General features: G+C 40.4%; 1 protein-coding gene across 8 annotated transcripts in view; it reads left to right on the forward strand.

Annotated features, from left to right (window-relative positions):
• The window catches only part of MAP3K4 (mitogen-activated protein kinase kinase kinase 4), a 117,998-nt gene that overhangs the window by 86,721 nt on the left and 14,025 nt on the right, over positions 1-17,252 (forward strand). For 2 of the 8 annotated variants that reach the window (XM_033867943.2, XM_019951485.3), the window contains 12 exons: positions 504-603; positions 704-787; positions 2,198-2,464; positions 3,822-3,971; positions 5,947-6,108; positions 6,600-6,733; positions 7,271-7,349; positions 8,167-8,233; positions 11,473-11,569; positions 12,391-12,534; positions 15,764-15,864; positions 16,545-16,625. In XM_033867943.2, the coding sequence (XP_033723834.1) occupies positions 504-603; positions 704-787; positions 2,198-2,464; positions 3,822-3,971; positions 5,947-6,108; positions 6,600-6,733; positions 7,271-7,349; positions 8,167-8,233; positions 11,473-11,569; positions 12,391-12,534; positions 15,764-15,864; positions 16,545-16,625 (1,466 nt within the window). Of the gene's footprint in view, positions 1-503; positions 604-703; positions 788-2,197; positions 2,465-3,821; positions 3,972-5,946; positions 6,109-6,599; positions 6,734-7,270; positions 7,350-8,166; positions 8,246-11,472; positions 11,570-12,390; positions 12,535-15,763; positions 15,865-16,544; positions 16,626-17,252 lie in introns of all 8 variants that reach the window. The other 6 variants (XM_019951484.3, XM_019951490.3, XM_033867944.2 and 3 more) reach the window with 3 other exon arrangements.

Here is a 17,252-nt window from a genome sequence, read left to right on the forward strand (position 1 = left end):
CAGAGAGGCCACGGGCCTTGTGTACATCCCTTCCCAAGTCATAGCTCAGCAATGTCCTGTTGGTGGATTGAAAACAGCTGTGATGGGAGTATTCTCACCATGAAAATTGGCAAACACCACACAAGGCAATATTTTGGGGGGAGCAGGTCGTTAAACGTTTGATGGTTCACTACTATTATATATATATATTCCTTTTTAGTTAGATTATGAGCTGGGAGTCAAGAACTTATTTCAAACTCCAAGAATTATCCTAATGAAGCCTTTAGAAGATTGAGCATACTCCTATTTGGAGGTTAAGTGTGCCTTCCTTATTTAAAAAATACAAGTACTTTCTAGAAAGCTGTGGGGAGCAAGGTTCTGAATATTATGAATCCATTCCCAACAATTGCTAGCTTCTAACATCTTCGGTCTCTATTAACGTGATTTGGAATTTGCTTCATCTGTATTGTGTATTTCTTGGCATACCGTAATGTATTCTAACTGGATTTCAATCAACTTGGCAGGAGATCTGTTATAGAGATCAGTCGAGCACTGAAGGAGCTCTTTCACGAGGCTAGAGAAAGAGCCTCCAAAGCACTTGGATTTGCTAAAATGCTGAGAAAGGTGAGTTAGCAATCCTGATTAGTTATTATTTTTTTCTTATTTTTCTTTTATTTTTTAAAAAGCTAACCCTAAAGAAGTTTCTTTGTAACTGTGATCCTAGGACCTGGAAATAGCTGCAGAGTTCATACTTTCAGCCCCAGTTAGAGACCTTCTGGATGTCCTGAAATCAAAACAGTACGTTAAGGTATGTATTTAAGGTGGCATAATTATTTTACCTTTCTTACTTTACTCTAAAACAGACAGACTTTTTCTTAAAGGTCTAGAGAGTAAATATTTTAGGCTTTGCAGTCCATATGTGGACCCCAGTTTTAAGGCTGTTCCATAATTTCCCAATGCAACAATTAGAAAAAGTTTTTCATACTTGACTTACTAACTTGTTTTAAGAATACAGAAGAAAAACCCCAAACATTTACTCATACAATATAATTTATCAAATTAGTTACACATATATATTTAAAATAATGTCTATAAAGTCATGTGTTGCTTTTAAGTAATTGCTTTTTCACCCTCACATTTCCTGAAACAATTCAGATTTTCTACGTGAATCTTTGACGTCAGTGTCCTGGCCATCACTAGACCCACTTTTTGAGTCACCATGTTTGCTCCCATTTAAGCTGTTTGAGCTTAGTACTTTCAGAATATGTGTATGATGTCACGGGAAGTTATATCCCACATGTGTTTATGTGTGACTCGCACAACGTAATCACATATGTACCTTGTTCCAGTGATCTTTAAAAGGCTATTTACGGTGCCCCTGTCAAGGATAATTAGTAGATCTGTATTAACATCATTTGCCTTTCACTGAGTCAGGTGACTTTCTCTTTCAAAGACGTCGTGCGGCCTATGCTCCCCTGGGATTCTGCTCCTGGTGCCGAAGACCCCAGTCACCAGTGCCCACTGCAGGGCGTTGCTCTGCGGGAGCAGTTTTGCATAAAAACTGCACTGCAGTGGCATTCACTGAGGTTGTTTCAGGCTGACATTCTTCCCCTGATGAGTGTTCTCTTTGTTGTTGAAAATAAAGAGATTGGAGGATTCCTTGTATGCGGAGAAACTTTACCAAGCCTCTCCCCCAGTATAGTCACACTCTCCCTCCTCCAGTCACACTGAACTGAGTTACAGTCGGCTCTCCGTATCTGCGGGTTCTGCAGTCGCTGATTCAACTAACTGCAAATTGAAAATAGTTAGGAAAAAAACATTCCTGAAAGTTTCAAAAAGCAAAACTTGAATTTGCAACATGCTGGCAACTGTTTACCTAGCATTCACATTGTATTTGGTATCATAAGTAATCCAGAGATGATTTGAAGTATACGGGAGGTTGTGTATAGGTTACGTGCAAATACTACGCCACTTGATATAAGGGACTCGAGCATCCACAGATTTTGGTATCCGAGGGGGTCCCGGAACCAGGCCTCTGTGGATGCCCAGGGACGACGGGACTTGCCGTTCCCTTCATAGCTCTAATTAATGCCTTTCCCACATCTCCTTGCCCAAACCCACTTGACTTTTTCTAGGTTTTTTTGTTTTGTTTTTTAAATAACATTTCTATAATATACTGTGTTCTTTAATTCAAGATTTTGGATTGTTTCTTTTCCAGGTACAAATTCCTGGCTTAGAAAACTTGCAGGTGTTTGTTCCAGACACCCTTGCTGAGGAGAAGAGTATTATTTTGCAATTACTCAATGCAGCCGCAGGAAAGGACTGCTCGAAAGACTCATACGAACTACTAATTGACGCCTATCTGCTTCTAACGAAACATAGTGACCGCACTCAGGACTCAGATGGCAGCTGGGCCACGTGGGAGGCACAGCCTGTCAAAATTGTGCCTCAGGTGGAGACTGTCGATACCTTGAGAAGCATGCAGGTCTGTCTCACTCCCAGTCCCTGCCCCACCGTTCCCCACCCTGCCTGGAAGCAGTATTGCTTACTTAAAATACTTTTAGGAAAAAGGAATTGTTAGCAGCTGGTGAATGATTGGTTTAAGCAGTCTCAAGTATCTACTTGCCCAAAATAGACCTTGATGTGTTGATAGATAGTTTTGTAGCATTATTGTACTAAAATATTCGGGCAAATTCTTTAAGTATGTTCAATTATACCAAATATTTGAAAAGTTTTATTTGTATCTTTCCTTACTCCAGCCATGTATGTAGTTAGATCCAACCACCCCTGATCTGAAAGGAGTTATCTACTCCTTTAACTTGTAGTTGCAGAAATCCCAGTTCTCCGAGTACTCTGATTTGCTGGCTACTTAAGTTTTCATTTTTGTAGTCAAGGTTTTCACCTGCCTACCTAACAGGGATCCCATGACAATCTGTGTAACTCAGTAATTCAAACTGTAAGAAGCCTCCTCATGCCTCTGTGTTCAGCTCTGGAACAGCGGTGGTGAGTGCACATGTGCACCTCGAACTCAGCCAGACCAGAGCTGGGCACCCTGGCCAACTGTCCCCTCAGCTCTACGAATCTGCCTTCTCTCTTGTATTCCCTGTCTCAGTGACTGGTGCTCTGTCCACTCAGTTGTTTAAACCAGGATGTGACAGTTCATATAATTTCAGCCTCCCCCCACTTCCACTTAGTCACTAGCCCAGCACCGAAGCCTTTCTAGTAAACGAGCCTTTCTCTGCATCCCCAGAGCAGCTGCCGTGGTCAGACCTTATCACCCCTTTCCTGGACTGTTGCAGGGCCCTCCTTGCTTCAACCCTCGCCTTCCCTCCCTCCAATTCTGTATTTGTTCGCTTGTTTTGGTACTTCCAGAATGATCCTTATAATTCATACATCTCATCACAGGTCTACTCAAAATACTGCAATGACCATCACTTCAGGAAGACAAATAATAAAGTCTTGGTTTCTGTTTCATGCAAGGCCCCTCATCTCATCCCACTCTTATTCCTGCATTTTCTATCTCCACATGCTGCTTCAACACACACACAAACACACACTCTGCTCCAGGAGTAATGAATCTCTTGGAGTTCTAGCATACTTCAAAGACTTCATGCCCACATAATTCCGTGGGACTCCTCCCCATTGCGCTGGAGATCAGAACCGTCAGTGCCCCCTGCAGTGTGCTGCTCCATGGGAGCAGCTATGCTTGACAACTACTTTCTGATCAGATGGTTGCTGGCCTGGTGGCCCTGAGGTTGGTCTTGTTTTGAGACTGGGGGTTGAACTAGAGTGGAAAACTAAGTGGGTCTGTGTTTAAGCCCTGTGCTTGCTTTTCCTCCCAGGTGGATAATCTTTTACTAGTTGTCATGGAGTCTGCGCATCTCATAATTCATAGAAAAACTTTCCAGCAGTCCACCGAAGGACTCATGACTCTACGCCAGGAGCAGACGTCCAGCCAGCCCGTCATCGCCAGAGCTTTGCAGCAGCTGAAGGTATTTCACCATCAACTCTACCGTAACTAATTTATCTACGTTTGGTGTAATGCTAGGGAAGAATCAGTTTGTCATAATTTAAGTCACTCCAGGGACTTGAACTCTTACAGTGTCCTCCCCACTCTCCCTCTCTTCCATTTTCCCATGCGTCTAAGTTAAAAATTTCCTGGATCTTTCTTGGAACTGTGTAACATTAGAATCGGAGACGATAAAAATCTGAATCGTCACATGACTTCTTAATGGTCCCGTGGCTGGTTCGTGTTGGCCTTCTAGACCTCCTCGTTCCTAATCCAAGTTTATTTCTCCTTTAGCAATTACCAGTACTTACTAGAGGCACCTCAAGTCAAAAGTGTGTAATTTAAAAGAAGAGTTATTTATTCTTTCATTCAGTCAAATTAATTGAGAAAGCTAGCTGCAGACAGGCAGAAAGGCCTTCAAGTTCATGACAAGGCAGAGCCTTGCCTTCTCTGCCATTATTTCCCATTTTCACCCGCTTCCTATTTTGCACTCCATTTATCAGTCTTGGTCTCATGCACACTTTCCCGCAGCCCATCAGTCTTCTCAGTCACATTAAGGCTTGACTTCTTGAAGAAGAAGGACTTCTTGAAATTACAAGTAGTTTTGATAAACGTTTGTTTTCCTTTTGTCAATCCGATTTGTCTTATTTATCTATAAACATTCTTTCTTTCTTTTTTTTTTTTTTCTATAAACATTCTTTCTTACAGATTGTCACCCCACTCAGATACCAGGGCAGGGGACTTTTGTTTTTTCTTTTAGTTTGAGTTAATGAATTCTGGAGAGTACAAAATTATATAAGATATTGATTATTCTTGAGCTTAAGGAACTTGTAGCCTTAAGGATCTAAACTGTCACACTAAAGTACAGAGGAGGGAGAGATTAGATCCTCCTAGTAGCATCTGGGAATTGCTGCCATGGAGGCATTTCAGCTTGGGAGTATTTCAAAAGATGCAAATTGGGAAGGGACCAATAAGAGAAACATTTGGGCATTGGTGTGTGAGGATCAGGGTTATGAGAAGGCTCGCTGAATATCAGGCAGTCTGATTTGCTTGGATCTTGGTGTATACAGTGGAAAGTAGTGAGAGAGGAGGTTAGTAAAGTCAAGTGGGCAAAAATCAGGCTGTTGAGAGATTTTGGATGTTGAGAATATTTTGGAATACTGTGTAGAGGAACTACCTGATAGAGACGTGTACATATGTGTGTGTTTAAGGGTGGGTGGAAAGGGAACCCAGTTTGGAGCTGTTGTACTATTAATTAGGGAAGACAACAAAGCTTGAGCTAGGGCAGGGTTTCTCAACCCCCATACTGGTGACATTTTAGGTCAGTCAATAATTCTTAGTTTGGGGGAGCTGCCCTGTGTGTTGTAAGATGTCTGGCAGCATCCCTGGCCTCTGCACAGTAGATGCCAGTAGATTTCACAACACCCCCCCACCCCATGTTTGGACAACCAGAAATATCTCCAGACGTTGCCAGTGTCCCCTGGGGTGGTAACGTTGGTCTCGGTTGAGAACCCCTGAGCAGGGGGATAAGAAGGACAGTACGACTAATAACACTGTGGAGGTCATTTAGAAATCATAGTTCACTCTGTGGAATTGAAACCGTACTTACACTTGAGCAACCACCGAGGGGAGAAAACAACTGGTGGTTGATAGGCAGAAATATCGAAGCTGTAAGCATCTATTCAAAGACCACCTTGTAATTAGGCATCATATTTTAAATGGACTGTTTTCCTCTTGTCTTTCATAAGTTTTTAAGAATACCTAATACAAATAAAAATGAAAATACTAATTTTTTTCCTATTTTTGGTCATTCCTTTTGAATAACCAAAATAAATATGACTGGAATATATTACAATGGTCAATGTCTGTGTGATGATGAAAGAAATCTTCCTCTAAAATACAATAAGTATTGTGTGATTTGTTTCACTTTGGATTAATTGTGGTTTGGGATTCTTTAGAATGATGCATTAGAGCTTTGCAACAGAATAAGTGATGCCATTGACCGAGTGGACCACATGTTCACTTCAGAATTTGACGCTGAAGTTGATGAATCTGAATCTGCTACGTTGCAGCAGTATTATCGAGAAGCCATGATTCAAGGGTACAATTTTGGGTTCGAGGTAGGTACAAAATAAGAGGAAACACACAGTACAATTTTGCGATTGCTTTGTAACTTACTTACAGAAAGCATTAGGAATCTTGTACAGCAAATCTCATGATCTCATTATTGTAATCACAGCTTAGTCAAGAATGTCATCTTACATCCCTGTTGAATATCAGAAATGCTGGGTTACTTTTAAACTGTCAGATATTTACTCAGTTTTTATTTTGTGTTAGCAGCTATCCACTTACATTTAAAAACCTTCTTTAAGAGATTTTTAATATCATAAAAGCATATTCTTAATTTCAACTTATGAGGAAGACATTTGTGAAATTGCATTTTAAGACATTATTTTCTCTATAACTCTTCACACTCTTTTTAGAATATGTGAAGTTCATTGGCTTTTGCTTTTCGTTTTTAGAAAAATGGCATTTAAACAGCATTATAGTGTTTAGGTATTTGTGTAATGGTTTTCTTCTTAATCTTGATATACGTGAAACCTTCTTACAGTATCATAAAGAAGTCGTTCGTTTGATGTCTGGCGAGTTTAGACAGAAGATAGGAGACAAGTATATAAGCTTTGCCCGGAAATGGATGAATTACGTCCTGACTAAATGTGAGAGTGGTAGAGGGACAAGACCCAGGTAATGACCACGTAGGGTGGCTCCTTCATGAGCCATGTGGGGTTGCTGATACTTCATTCTTATATTTTATGTGGGATTTCTGAGCAGATGACACAAAAAGCATTTTGAACTCTTTGGTGATCAGTGTTTTTCTTCCTTTTTTTAAAAAACAAACCTATTTACATAGAAACCCCCATAACTCTTGGAAAACTTTTTCTTTTGTGATTGTTCCAAAATGAGTTATCTTTAAGCAGTTCACATTCTCCCTGGACAGGTCTTCCTGCTTGCTAATCTTCTTTTCTCCTTCATGAAATTTATGCCTCTTATTTAGTGTAAATGGAAAAGAAATTGGTAACCTGTTCCTTTACTAAGAAGCTATTTGTCTTTCTCAAAACATGATGTAAACTTACTCAACACGAGGCAGATGACAGAGACACAAATGCGTTTTGTCCTAGATGATAATTTTCCGATCAGATTACTTTTCAGGATTGTATGGACTAAAGTGACTGTGGCGTTTGCTTGATTGTTTTGTGACTCTTGAACTTTTCCTCGTGACAGGTGGGCAACTCAAGGTTTTGACTTCCTGCAAGCCATTGAACCTGCTTTCATTTCAGCTTTACCAGAAGATGACTTCCTGGTATGGGATATTCTAAAGTGTTTTTCCTTAAAAAAAACCCAAATAAGTTGATCACTCTCTATTTCTGATGGTGTATCTTTTTATTAATTTAAAAGCGGTTCTGAAATATTTTCACATAATTGTCATGATAATGCCGAGAGGTTAAAGCACTAATAGCAGGGTAGGGCGTTCAGTGCTCTTTTTATAACAGTGTTGTCCAGCTGACCACGTCAGTGTACGGTTGTTCGTGCAGCCTGGCACTTACAAAACACGTGTCGGTTTTGTATTTTGTAAAGTGCCGCTGCTTTTTAGCAGCTCCATGAAGAGCAAGGAATAGCTGTTTCACTTCAGTGTTAGTCGCCGTGCAGCACGCGGGATATTAGTTCCCCAACCAGGAGTTGAACCCACGCCCGCTGCAGTGGAAGCACAGAGTTTTAGCCACTGGACCGCCAGGCAAGTCCAGTGTGCGTCATTATAGAGCATAATGGCAAATGTTAAGTATTATCACCAGTATCCAGATAAATTCCATCAGATCAGAAAGATGTTTTTCAAATGTGAATTCACTCATTTTGGCCTCCAAATAGTAGAGGAGATTACAGGAGTCCTTCGCTTGTGTACATCATGGCATTATGGGGAGCTGATAAAAAATGGAATTGTATATTATCTTAAATTATGTACGATTTACGTTTATACCTATTTTCTTTTAAACTAACTTTGAAAATATTTACTTAAGGATAGCCTGTTTTCTTTTAAATATACCGAAAGCCTAATTTGTGCGACTTCTATAATTGAGTGTACATTTTTTCTCTTTTCCTTTTCCATTTCCTTTGGTTTCTAGAGTTTACAAGCCCTGATGAATGAATGCATTGGCCATGTAATAGGAAAGCCACACAGTCCTATTACAGGTTTGTACCTTGGTAAGAAAACAGTTAGAGTGTCTCTCCCAGAACCTACTGGTTTGGGTGAGCACATTGTCTCATCATTGCAGTTATTTAAAATGCTATAGAGGTTCTCTGAGAATATTCAGGAAAATGACAATGAATTTAACAGGAAGATTAAAATGCAAGCACAAGGTGGTCTATGCTTGCCCACAGTATTTAGTTAGCTACAGGTTTTTTCTTGTTACACCAACACTCTCATTCTGTTCTCCCCCCTAAATTCTTTTCCCCTGGGGAGGAGAGACTTAGAGAAATAGTTGTCTGGTAAGAAGCAAGGCCTTTCTTGCTGCAGGTGGGTGAGTATAATTGTTCTGCCCTTCCTTTCTCACCTTTTGAAGGAGAATGAGTCTGTTTTCTTCACAGCTTTCCAAAGTACCCATTCCTCACTAATGTAGGAAATTCCTAATTGCTCCCCCCCATTCCTATTTGGTGTTACTTGAAAAAGAAAAAAGTTAAGTTCTGCTATAATATACTTAAATTACTGTTTTCAGTTCCAGTCGATATGTAGCTTTACAGTGTATGTTGAAACTTTAAAACAAAATATGTATCAGAAAACAGCTGTCTTACCCTATTCTTGAGATAGTAAACCAAAGCAAAACTATATTTATATGTAATAAACAACCAAAACTGAAAACTTAGAAATCTTAAACATTTCATTTACACAAAAGAAAATAATTCATGAATGGTAAATTTATCGAGCAGCAGCTATATCTTAAAGGGTACTTGCTAGCCACTGAAAGTTTAGTAGACCAGGTCTTAATGCTTGATTTCTTTAATCTTTAAAATTCACCCAGTTTATACCTCTTTTTCTCCCAAGGCTGCTATGAAATGAAAGTTATCATTTATAAAACTATTTGAACATTTTATATAAAACGTGCTATATTCTCATCGATCTTTTGATTAAGCGTATTATCATAAATACTTTGAGTTTCTGATTTCCCAAAATATTTCTCTCAGAATACATGATAAATAATTCAGTAAAAATTACTTCTTTGAAGTATTTTATTACATAAGGAATCATTTTCATTGTAGAAAAACATTACAGCGTAGAAAATGTATGTAGTAAACATAAATGTAGAAAAATATTACAAAGGGAAAAAAACCTCATACCCACATAGTCCACAGGTCGTCACTGCTAGCATGTGAGCCGCTGACTCTGCCTGGCCCCACACTGCGGGCGGGACAGTCGGTTCGCAGCACTCTCTGTGGGCACGACTTGGCCTTCGTCCTCTCAGCCACTGGGATGGTGGAAACTGCACTGGACGGAGAGCCAGGTTGCCTGGCAGTTGAGTGACCTAGGGCTGCTCACTGAACATCTTTGCGCCTCCCCTACTAATGCTTAAAATCAGATGCTAATGAGGGTTCAATACTGTAATGACATTTTGTAAATTGTAGCGTTCTACACATGGCAGGAGTCATCATTTGGTTTTGTGCTCTTTCCTTACAAGAGGAATTAATGACAGTGAGAGCACGTTGTTGTCGTTGTTGCTGCTTACTCTTTTCTCTCCCCCTGCTCTACCCTCATAAGGATGGGTAGATAGACACTCTGTCATTGTAAGCAGATGGTAAGAGTCTGGTATAGAACCTTCTATATTTTCTGTATACTCATATAGTTACACGGACGCATTCTACTGCACCTTCCTTTATGCCCATATAATCACGCAAGCACAGATGCCATTGTTTTTTTTCCTGCCATTTACTGTATAAAAATTGGATCACATTGGATATTAATCTCTGACAATTGTAGAAATCCCTCCATGTCAGCAAGTATAGATCCAATTCATTCTCTTTAGTGGCTACATTGTGTCCATTGTGGTTATTCTACAATACTTTCCACCATTTCCTTATTTGTTTGGTTAGTTTTGCCATGAAAAACATCTTTATGATAAATGTTCACCACTAGTGAAATTTGAGCATCTATTTGATGTTTATTGGCCATTTGGATTTTCTTTTCAATGAAGTAGCACAGTTTTGTAACAGTTAGATATACATACTCTTAAAAGAAATGTTCTGTTTCATGAATGAAGAATGTTAAACTTGGGTGTGTGTGTTTTAACAGAATGTCTTTATTTTTATACCTTCATGGGAAAATTTTGTAGTAATTTTGGACTCAGTAGTTCTCAGTACGTTTGCTGCATTAGAGACATCAGCATTCTCACCAAATCATTTTTGTTTTTTCTTTTTTTTCTTTTTTTTTTTTTTTTTTTTGTGTGTGTGTGTTTTTTCTTTTTGCCTTTGAATTTGCCTATTGAATTACTTCCATTTAAGGTTGTGATAGTTGAGATAATGAGCCAGAGATACAAATTGCCTGGGTTTCTTCATAACAATTACTTGATTTTTGTTTTGCAAGTTTTCCCTTCAGATCTCTGCGTTTTTGGTACTCCTCTCTCTCCTGTGTAGTGTTATTAAAAGTAAACAAAAACCATGAAGAAGTATTTTCAATTAGGATAAACATAGTTAGAATAAAACATATATATGTAGACTAAAATTATTAACGTGAAGAGAAAATATGACATTTAAAAAAAAACTAGGGAGGGTTAAAACAAAGTTAAAAATCAGAGGAAAACATGTTAGGGAGAAATAGACAAAATATATCATATTCATGACTAGTTACATTTAGTCATTGGGGAAGTAGAATTGTCAGCATTTTTGTAATTGCTAGGTAAGGTCTCTTTTTAAATTTTGGTTAAAATTTTATCTAGTTTTTAAATTTTGTTTTAAATCTTATCCATATTTACCTTCTACCAGAATATTTAAAAGAAGAAGAGAAGAAAACATGTTCTGAAAAGAATAATCAATTTAAACCCGTGTCCATCCTCCTGATTTGCTTTAAAGGAATTAAATAAAACTCCCAGTACTCAGGAAAATGACAGTGACCTCTCCCCAACTCAGAACCTATTGAAGTATCACCCCTGACCAGAATCTTTTTAAAAGTTCAGACAACATAAGGAACTTTTTAGTGGAGAAATGCCACAGAAACCACATTTTCATCTGTCTCTAAAATGTGTAATATAATTTTATTAACTTTCAAAAAGTGACATTTTCCCAGCATTTGTGTATGTAGTACGATTTTCTTACTTATATAAATGGTTTTATTTTGATCACCAGCAAAAGTAAGCCACCTCCCATTTCCACTGAATTGCCTGGTTTTCCAGTTTTCTGCTGACCCCTTAACAAGTTGCGTTTGTCGCTCTTTTCACTGGCAGCCATTCATCGGAACAGCCCCCGTCCTGTGAAGGTACCCCGATGCCATAGCGACCCTCCTAACCCGCATCTGATTATCCCAACTCCAGAGGGATTCAGGTATTTGGTGCTTGTCTAGTTGTTTGCTTTCTGGGTTCTTCTCTGATGTGCGTGCTGACGCTCAAGAGCTGCTGATGCTTGCTCTGATACCAAATACTGTTTTCTGTGTTCTTGTTTATACATTTTCAAAAGCTCTTATTTTCGTTATCTTGAAGACGTACCACAGTGCCTTAGTTACAAAAGAAGACCTGCAAGTTTAAAACAGACTTGCACCTTTCAAGATAACTTAGTTTCTCAGCTTATTTATAACCTCAAGCTACTAAATGCTTTCCAGCTTTGGAATAATTCTTTCTTTTCCTTTCTTTGAAAAATAACTTTAGCAAAACAAATTTGAGTGTGCATAGCATGGTAAACATTTGAAAATTTGAAAAAAGGAACTAAATGTCATTTTAAAAGTGGAGAAAAAACTGGAGTGATCCTTCCAGTCTTGACTTTTGTGTGTGTATGTAACTACGAAGCAAATTAAATTCTAAAGTGAGTTCGGAAACTCTAGTACATTCAAAATACTTACTTTGAATGTGGTGGCATTTCTGCATCTTGAAGTAGTGAGCATCTTTTCTCCCCTGTATAATCAGTTTTTAAAAGTTTATTTTTTTTTACATTACTTGCTAGGAAAGGACCACAATTATTGTTGAAAATAATTAGTTCGAAATTAGTTATTTTTCTTTTTCATACCTAGACCTGAATCTCAAAGAACAGCTTGCATTTTATATTTGAAAATTATTTTTGGCTTCCTCACCTGACTTTATTTTTAATGGAAACCACGTGAGAGCCCATCCGCTGTCTCACCTGTGTTCCTGAAGCTCTTCTTCTCCTCCCAGCACCCGGAGCGTGCCTGCGGACACGCGGAGCCTCAGCAGCCCCGCCGCTGCCACTGTCACTGCCACCGCCGCCAGCGGTCGCCCCGGCCCCTCCGGCAGCGACTCTGCGCCGCCCAAACCCATCAGCAGTGCCCATGAGACCAGGTAGTCTCCCGACCAGCGTCATGTCTCCTCCCCCCGCCCCCGGGTGCGCGGCCGCCGTGACCTCAGCTTTGGGGATGTGTCCCGGGACACGTGGGGCCTGCTTCCCCGCGGTGTGTGACGCTCAGGGGCCCTCCGTGGGGGGTCGTGGTCCCAAGGCTCCAGCACAAGTCGGTAATCTGCCTGATGTTTACATTTCTTTGGCACAAATGTTAACCACAGTGGCTAGAGTCTCTGCTCATAATAACCATGAAGAGAGTGTCAGGGGAAAGGGCCCAGGACCCGGTCCACCGATAGGAGAGTTGGCAAATAGCGCCTTTCCTGAGGAGTTTCTGAGGAGTCGCTCAAAGGTGACTTCTAGGTAATACCATGAGGTGGTGATTTGTTTTTCTAAGAGGATTACTTTTCTCACTCGGTTTCCTAATTTATACAGTTGTTGATGAGAAGTGGTTTATAGTAGTGGAAAAATGAGCTCATGTGGTTTGTATCTCATATGGAGACTAGATCATTACTGGAGAGAGCCGTCAGATGTCTGGCAGGCTCCGGAAAAATTTAAGTCTCTGGCATGAAGTCTTTTGTAGAAGTACGGAGGCTGTGGCAGTTCTTCCCATTCTGGCTGGGTTTTTTTTTTGGGGGGGGGGGCAGGGAGGGTAGAGGATTTCATCAAGGTCTCATATGCTTAATGGAGAAAGGACATTTGGTGGCCCTTAATTCCCCCCTTGTGCCTGGTAGAATGGGCACCGTCACTATTCTCATCTTCCCATAAGGGTGATGATAGAGTCGAACAAAACTGACCAAAACAGATGCAATCTTGAGAGAACTCAGTGCTCTGTATCCTGCTCCTAAGAAAAAATCCTAGTATGTTGGCAGAAACATGACACATGCTTTTAGAATTTCAAATAGACTAAAATATTTTTAGACAGTTTATAAGTCTAAAATTTCTACAGATAGTTCCATTTTTCTCATTCACTAAAATAATTAATATTCCTAATTTTTAGCGACAACTGTCTATAACCTAAAAAAATGCTGAAGTACTTTACAGCTTAAGCAGTCCACTAAAAAAATTAACAATTAACGTTGAACAGATTCCCACTTACCCTCTGCTTCTCACGTTTAGAACATTTCACGGCAGACATTTCCACATGTGCTTCATGTCCCTGCGGGGGGTTGAAACTGTCTTTATTCTTAATGCAGTAAGGGAAGCGATGTGCCCTAAAACGCAGTCATAGTTGAGGAGAAGAGTCAGCCGGGACTGTGGTTCACACGCAGTTTCTCCCCAGCAGGAGGTTTCGTGAACTCTGGTTGAGGCTTTTATACGTTGGTGGTGTGTGCGTTGAATGTACTTGAGTATAGAAGTTAAAATACGTGCAGTCGGCCTCTCCCCGCGTTTTGTCCCCCAGGCTTTGCATTACGTAGTTTCTCAGCATGTTTTGAGCAGCATTTCAGAAGTGCTCTTCGTTTATGCTTTAGGACAATCCTTGAGATTTAGAAATTTTACTTCCATTGTAACATGCCATCTTGAAGGCCTTTGTTCACAGAGGAATAAAGTGATCTGTCCTTCCTGGCGGTGTGTGGGGCCGTAGGTACAGAACAGCAGAGCCGTGAGGGTGTGCAGAGCCGCGGGTTGTCAGCCTCCCGGCCGCCTCCAGCCTTAACCCTGTGGCCCAGCCTCCCGCGCCTGTGCAGGGGCCACACGTGCCCCTCAGCCGGGGTCTCCGAGCAGCCCTGGGCCGTGAACAGGCTGTGAGGAGGCAGGGTGGTACCTGCGCTCTCTGACGTCGGCAGGCGTGTGTGCAGCCCTTGCCTGTCTTAGAGATACGTCAGCCACGGTGAAATGTTACTTTGCCCCACAGCTTCTGATAAATATTTTGATTCGATACAGTTTGACTTAGGAAATAGTCTGGGCTTCAGTTATTTTACCGTTGTTTAGAAAACATTTTTGCAGTGTTCTCCTCACTGGAGCTGCCTCTTACTGGTCTGCAAGAGCTGATTGTTCATTTTTCAGGAATCCTGCAAGCCAGTTGTTACGCCACGGAAATTGTTGAAGTCTATACTCTGCCGCTCCCCCTGCAACTGGTTGTTAAACGTTCACCCGTGCATCACTTCATCTAAGGGTGTTTTCTTGCCTGTTACACTGGCAAAGATGTGAGGATGTCGAATTGGCTGATCTTCTCTCTGGAAATAGAAATGTTGAGTGGCTTCTCCGTGGTCCCAGGCTTTGGCACAGCTTAGGAGTGGGATGTGTTTCTTCACTTCAGCATCAGTGGTTTTTCCAGGAAACAGTGCCAAGACTCTTTGATGAACTAATGGCAGTGGAAGGTGTCCCCCTCACTTCAGACTTAGCAAGTACTATACCAGATTTGAGAGTTTAGGGAAATGCCAAAGCAGTGCATACTTCATAATTTGTGGATGTCTGTCCAGTAGACCATGTTGCTTTAAACCTACTCAGTCTATAATAAAAAAGAGCATAAATGCTACCATACTTCATTATATCATTCATTTAAAAATAATATGCACTAAACTTGTTAATAGACTAACACTGTATTTATTTTGGATGATTTGAATTATAATTTTAACACTTTCCCTTATTTAATTCTGGGCTTTATTTAATCTTTATGGATTCATTCTGGATTGCTGAACACTTTTTCTGGAAAAGCAGCAAAGTCACTTTGCCCTTTATATGTTAAGCTTCCTGCTCTTCTGCACTTTTGCTTGCCTACTGCTTGAGAAATTGCTAGGTATTCCCTTACATTTGCTCGTTAAGAGATTTGAGCTCTTTGAATCATGTAATGATCTTAGCACTTCAAATAGAATTAAGTACATAAATAGAATGTGATGATTTTAAATACTAGCCGGATTCGGCTCATAACTTTGATCCATCCTGGGCTTAAGTTACGGCGCTTTCAGCCCATGTCAGTAACACTTCAGTAAATACTGTTTTTATTTTTGTTGCTGTTTTTAACATAAAACGATATAGGATGCAGTCAGGTTCTCATGCGTTCTCCTTCCAGACTCCAGGGACAGGTGTCTCAGTAGGAGCACTGCTACTTTGGGAGAATAATTCTTGGTTTGGGACTGTCCTTTGTGTTGTCCTTTACCCACTAGATGCCAGGTGTTTTGGCGGGGGGGAAGTTACCCCCAGTTTAGAATCACTGCTCTGGAAGAATCTCACAGATCATTCATTTTGAGTTCCATTGAATTGATAGCTTAATTTTTAAAAATATTAAAACAGGGGTTCCAGCGTCCCTGAGAATGATCGATTGGCTTCCATAGCGGCCGAATTGCAGTTTAGGTCCCTGAGTCGTCACTCGAGCCCCACCGAGGAGCGAGATGGTGAGTGTGTAAGGTGTCACCTGCATCTCCAGTCAGCCTAACCGTTTGTCTCAGTCCACCAGCTTCTGCTGTTAAGGCCTTTTAAAAGAAACGAAGTAAAGGAGTGACAGAGCCCTGTGAGAAGGATTAGTGCTGAACACATTGGCTTTTTAATGTCTTTTTAGCTATATTTGCATTTTTTCTTTTTGTTGCTAAATAATTTTAAAAAGTTATTATTCCTGGTATTTTAATTGTTGAGCACGCTTATTCACTTTAAAAATATAAATTGGCACTGTGCTTGTTGATATGCTGAAGTTTTATTATAATGCAGAACTAGGAGTCTTTGCTCAGAAACCACATGGTTGCTCCTGCGGTAGCTCTGCTGGGCTCCTGGGCAGGGCCTCGGGAGGGGGGCCCCCAGAGAATCCAGTTTCTGCTCAGTATTCTAAGGTCTGTTACTTGTGGAAAGTTTTTGTGGTTAAAGTCCTGTAACTCCATTAACAAGTTTTTAGCTTGGTGAAATTTGCTATAAATGATTGTAGAGACAGCTTTTCACACTCACCTCAAAGAGAAAGTAACCACCAGGAATGACAGGTTGATGGTAACTAATCATCGCTACTCACTGTTTCAGTCTTGCTCTGAATTAAATAAGCTTATTTGTTTTATAAGTCTTAATTTGTATGGAAAAATACTTTCTGCAGAACCAGCGTATCCAAAAGGTGATTCAAGTGGGTCAACTCGAAGAAGTTGGGAACTTCGGACACTTATCAGTCAGACTAAGGGTAAGAGAAAGAATGTTGAACTTAACACGTTTAAGCATAAGGTGAGCAGTTTCAGCTGAAATACGCTTTAGCTTGTGAATTATTAGACCTTCTACGTTAATGTTTTGTGATCTTTTTTAGAACTCTGACATCACTTTGATGTGTTTGTGTGCATTTCCTATTTCTTACAAACTCCTTTGGAGCAGGAACACGTCTCACTCAGTTTTGCATTCTTTAAGCCGTGCGATGGTTCATTTTATATGTCACCTGGGTGGGCCCTTACCATAATTCTTTATACATGGTAGGAATATGATAAATATCTGTGAAGTGAGTAGCCGTGTATTTCTTATGCTAAGAGGCTGGAGAAAGCATTCGTCTTATAAAGCAGTCCATCAGTGTGAACCCGAAGAATAAACAGCAGGAAAGTCCGTGGTCTGGCACAGGACGCTCTCACGTGCTCTTCGTCACAGCAGTGGTGAATCATGGGCAGGATAGAACCTGTTCTCCTTCTGTAAATGATAAAAGTTTCTGAGGGGCTAGATAATTTGGCCGAGGTCGTCGTAAGTCAGAGCTGGGACCAGACTGCACTCCTTCTGCCTTCAGGCCGGGCTCTTCCCACCACAGCTCCCCTTCGGAAAGTGTGAAACT

This window comes from Tursiops truncatus, chromosome 12 (assembly GCF_011762595.2).
Source record: "Tursiops truncatus isolate mTurTru1 chromosome 12, mTurTru1.mat.Y, whole genome shotgun sequence".
Lineage (NCBI taxonomy): Eukaryota > Metazoa > Chordata > Mammalia > Artiodactyla > Delphinidae > Tursiops > Tursiops truncatus.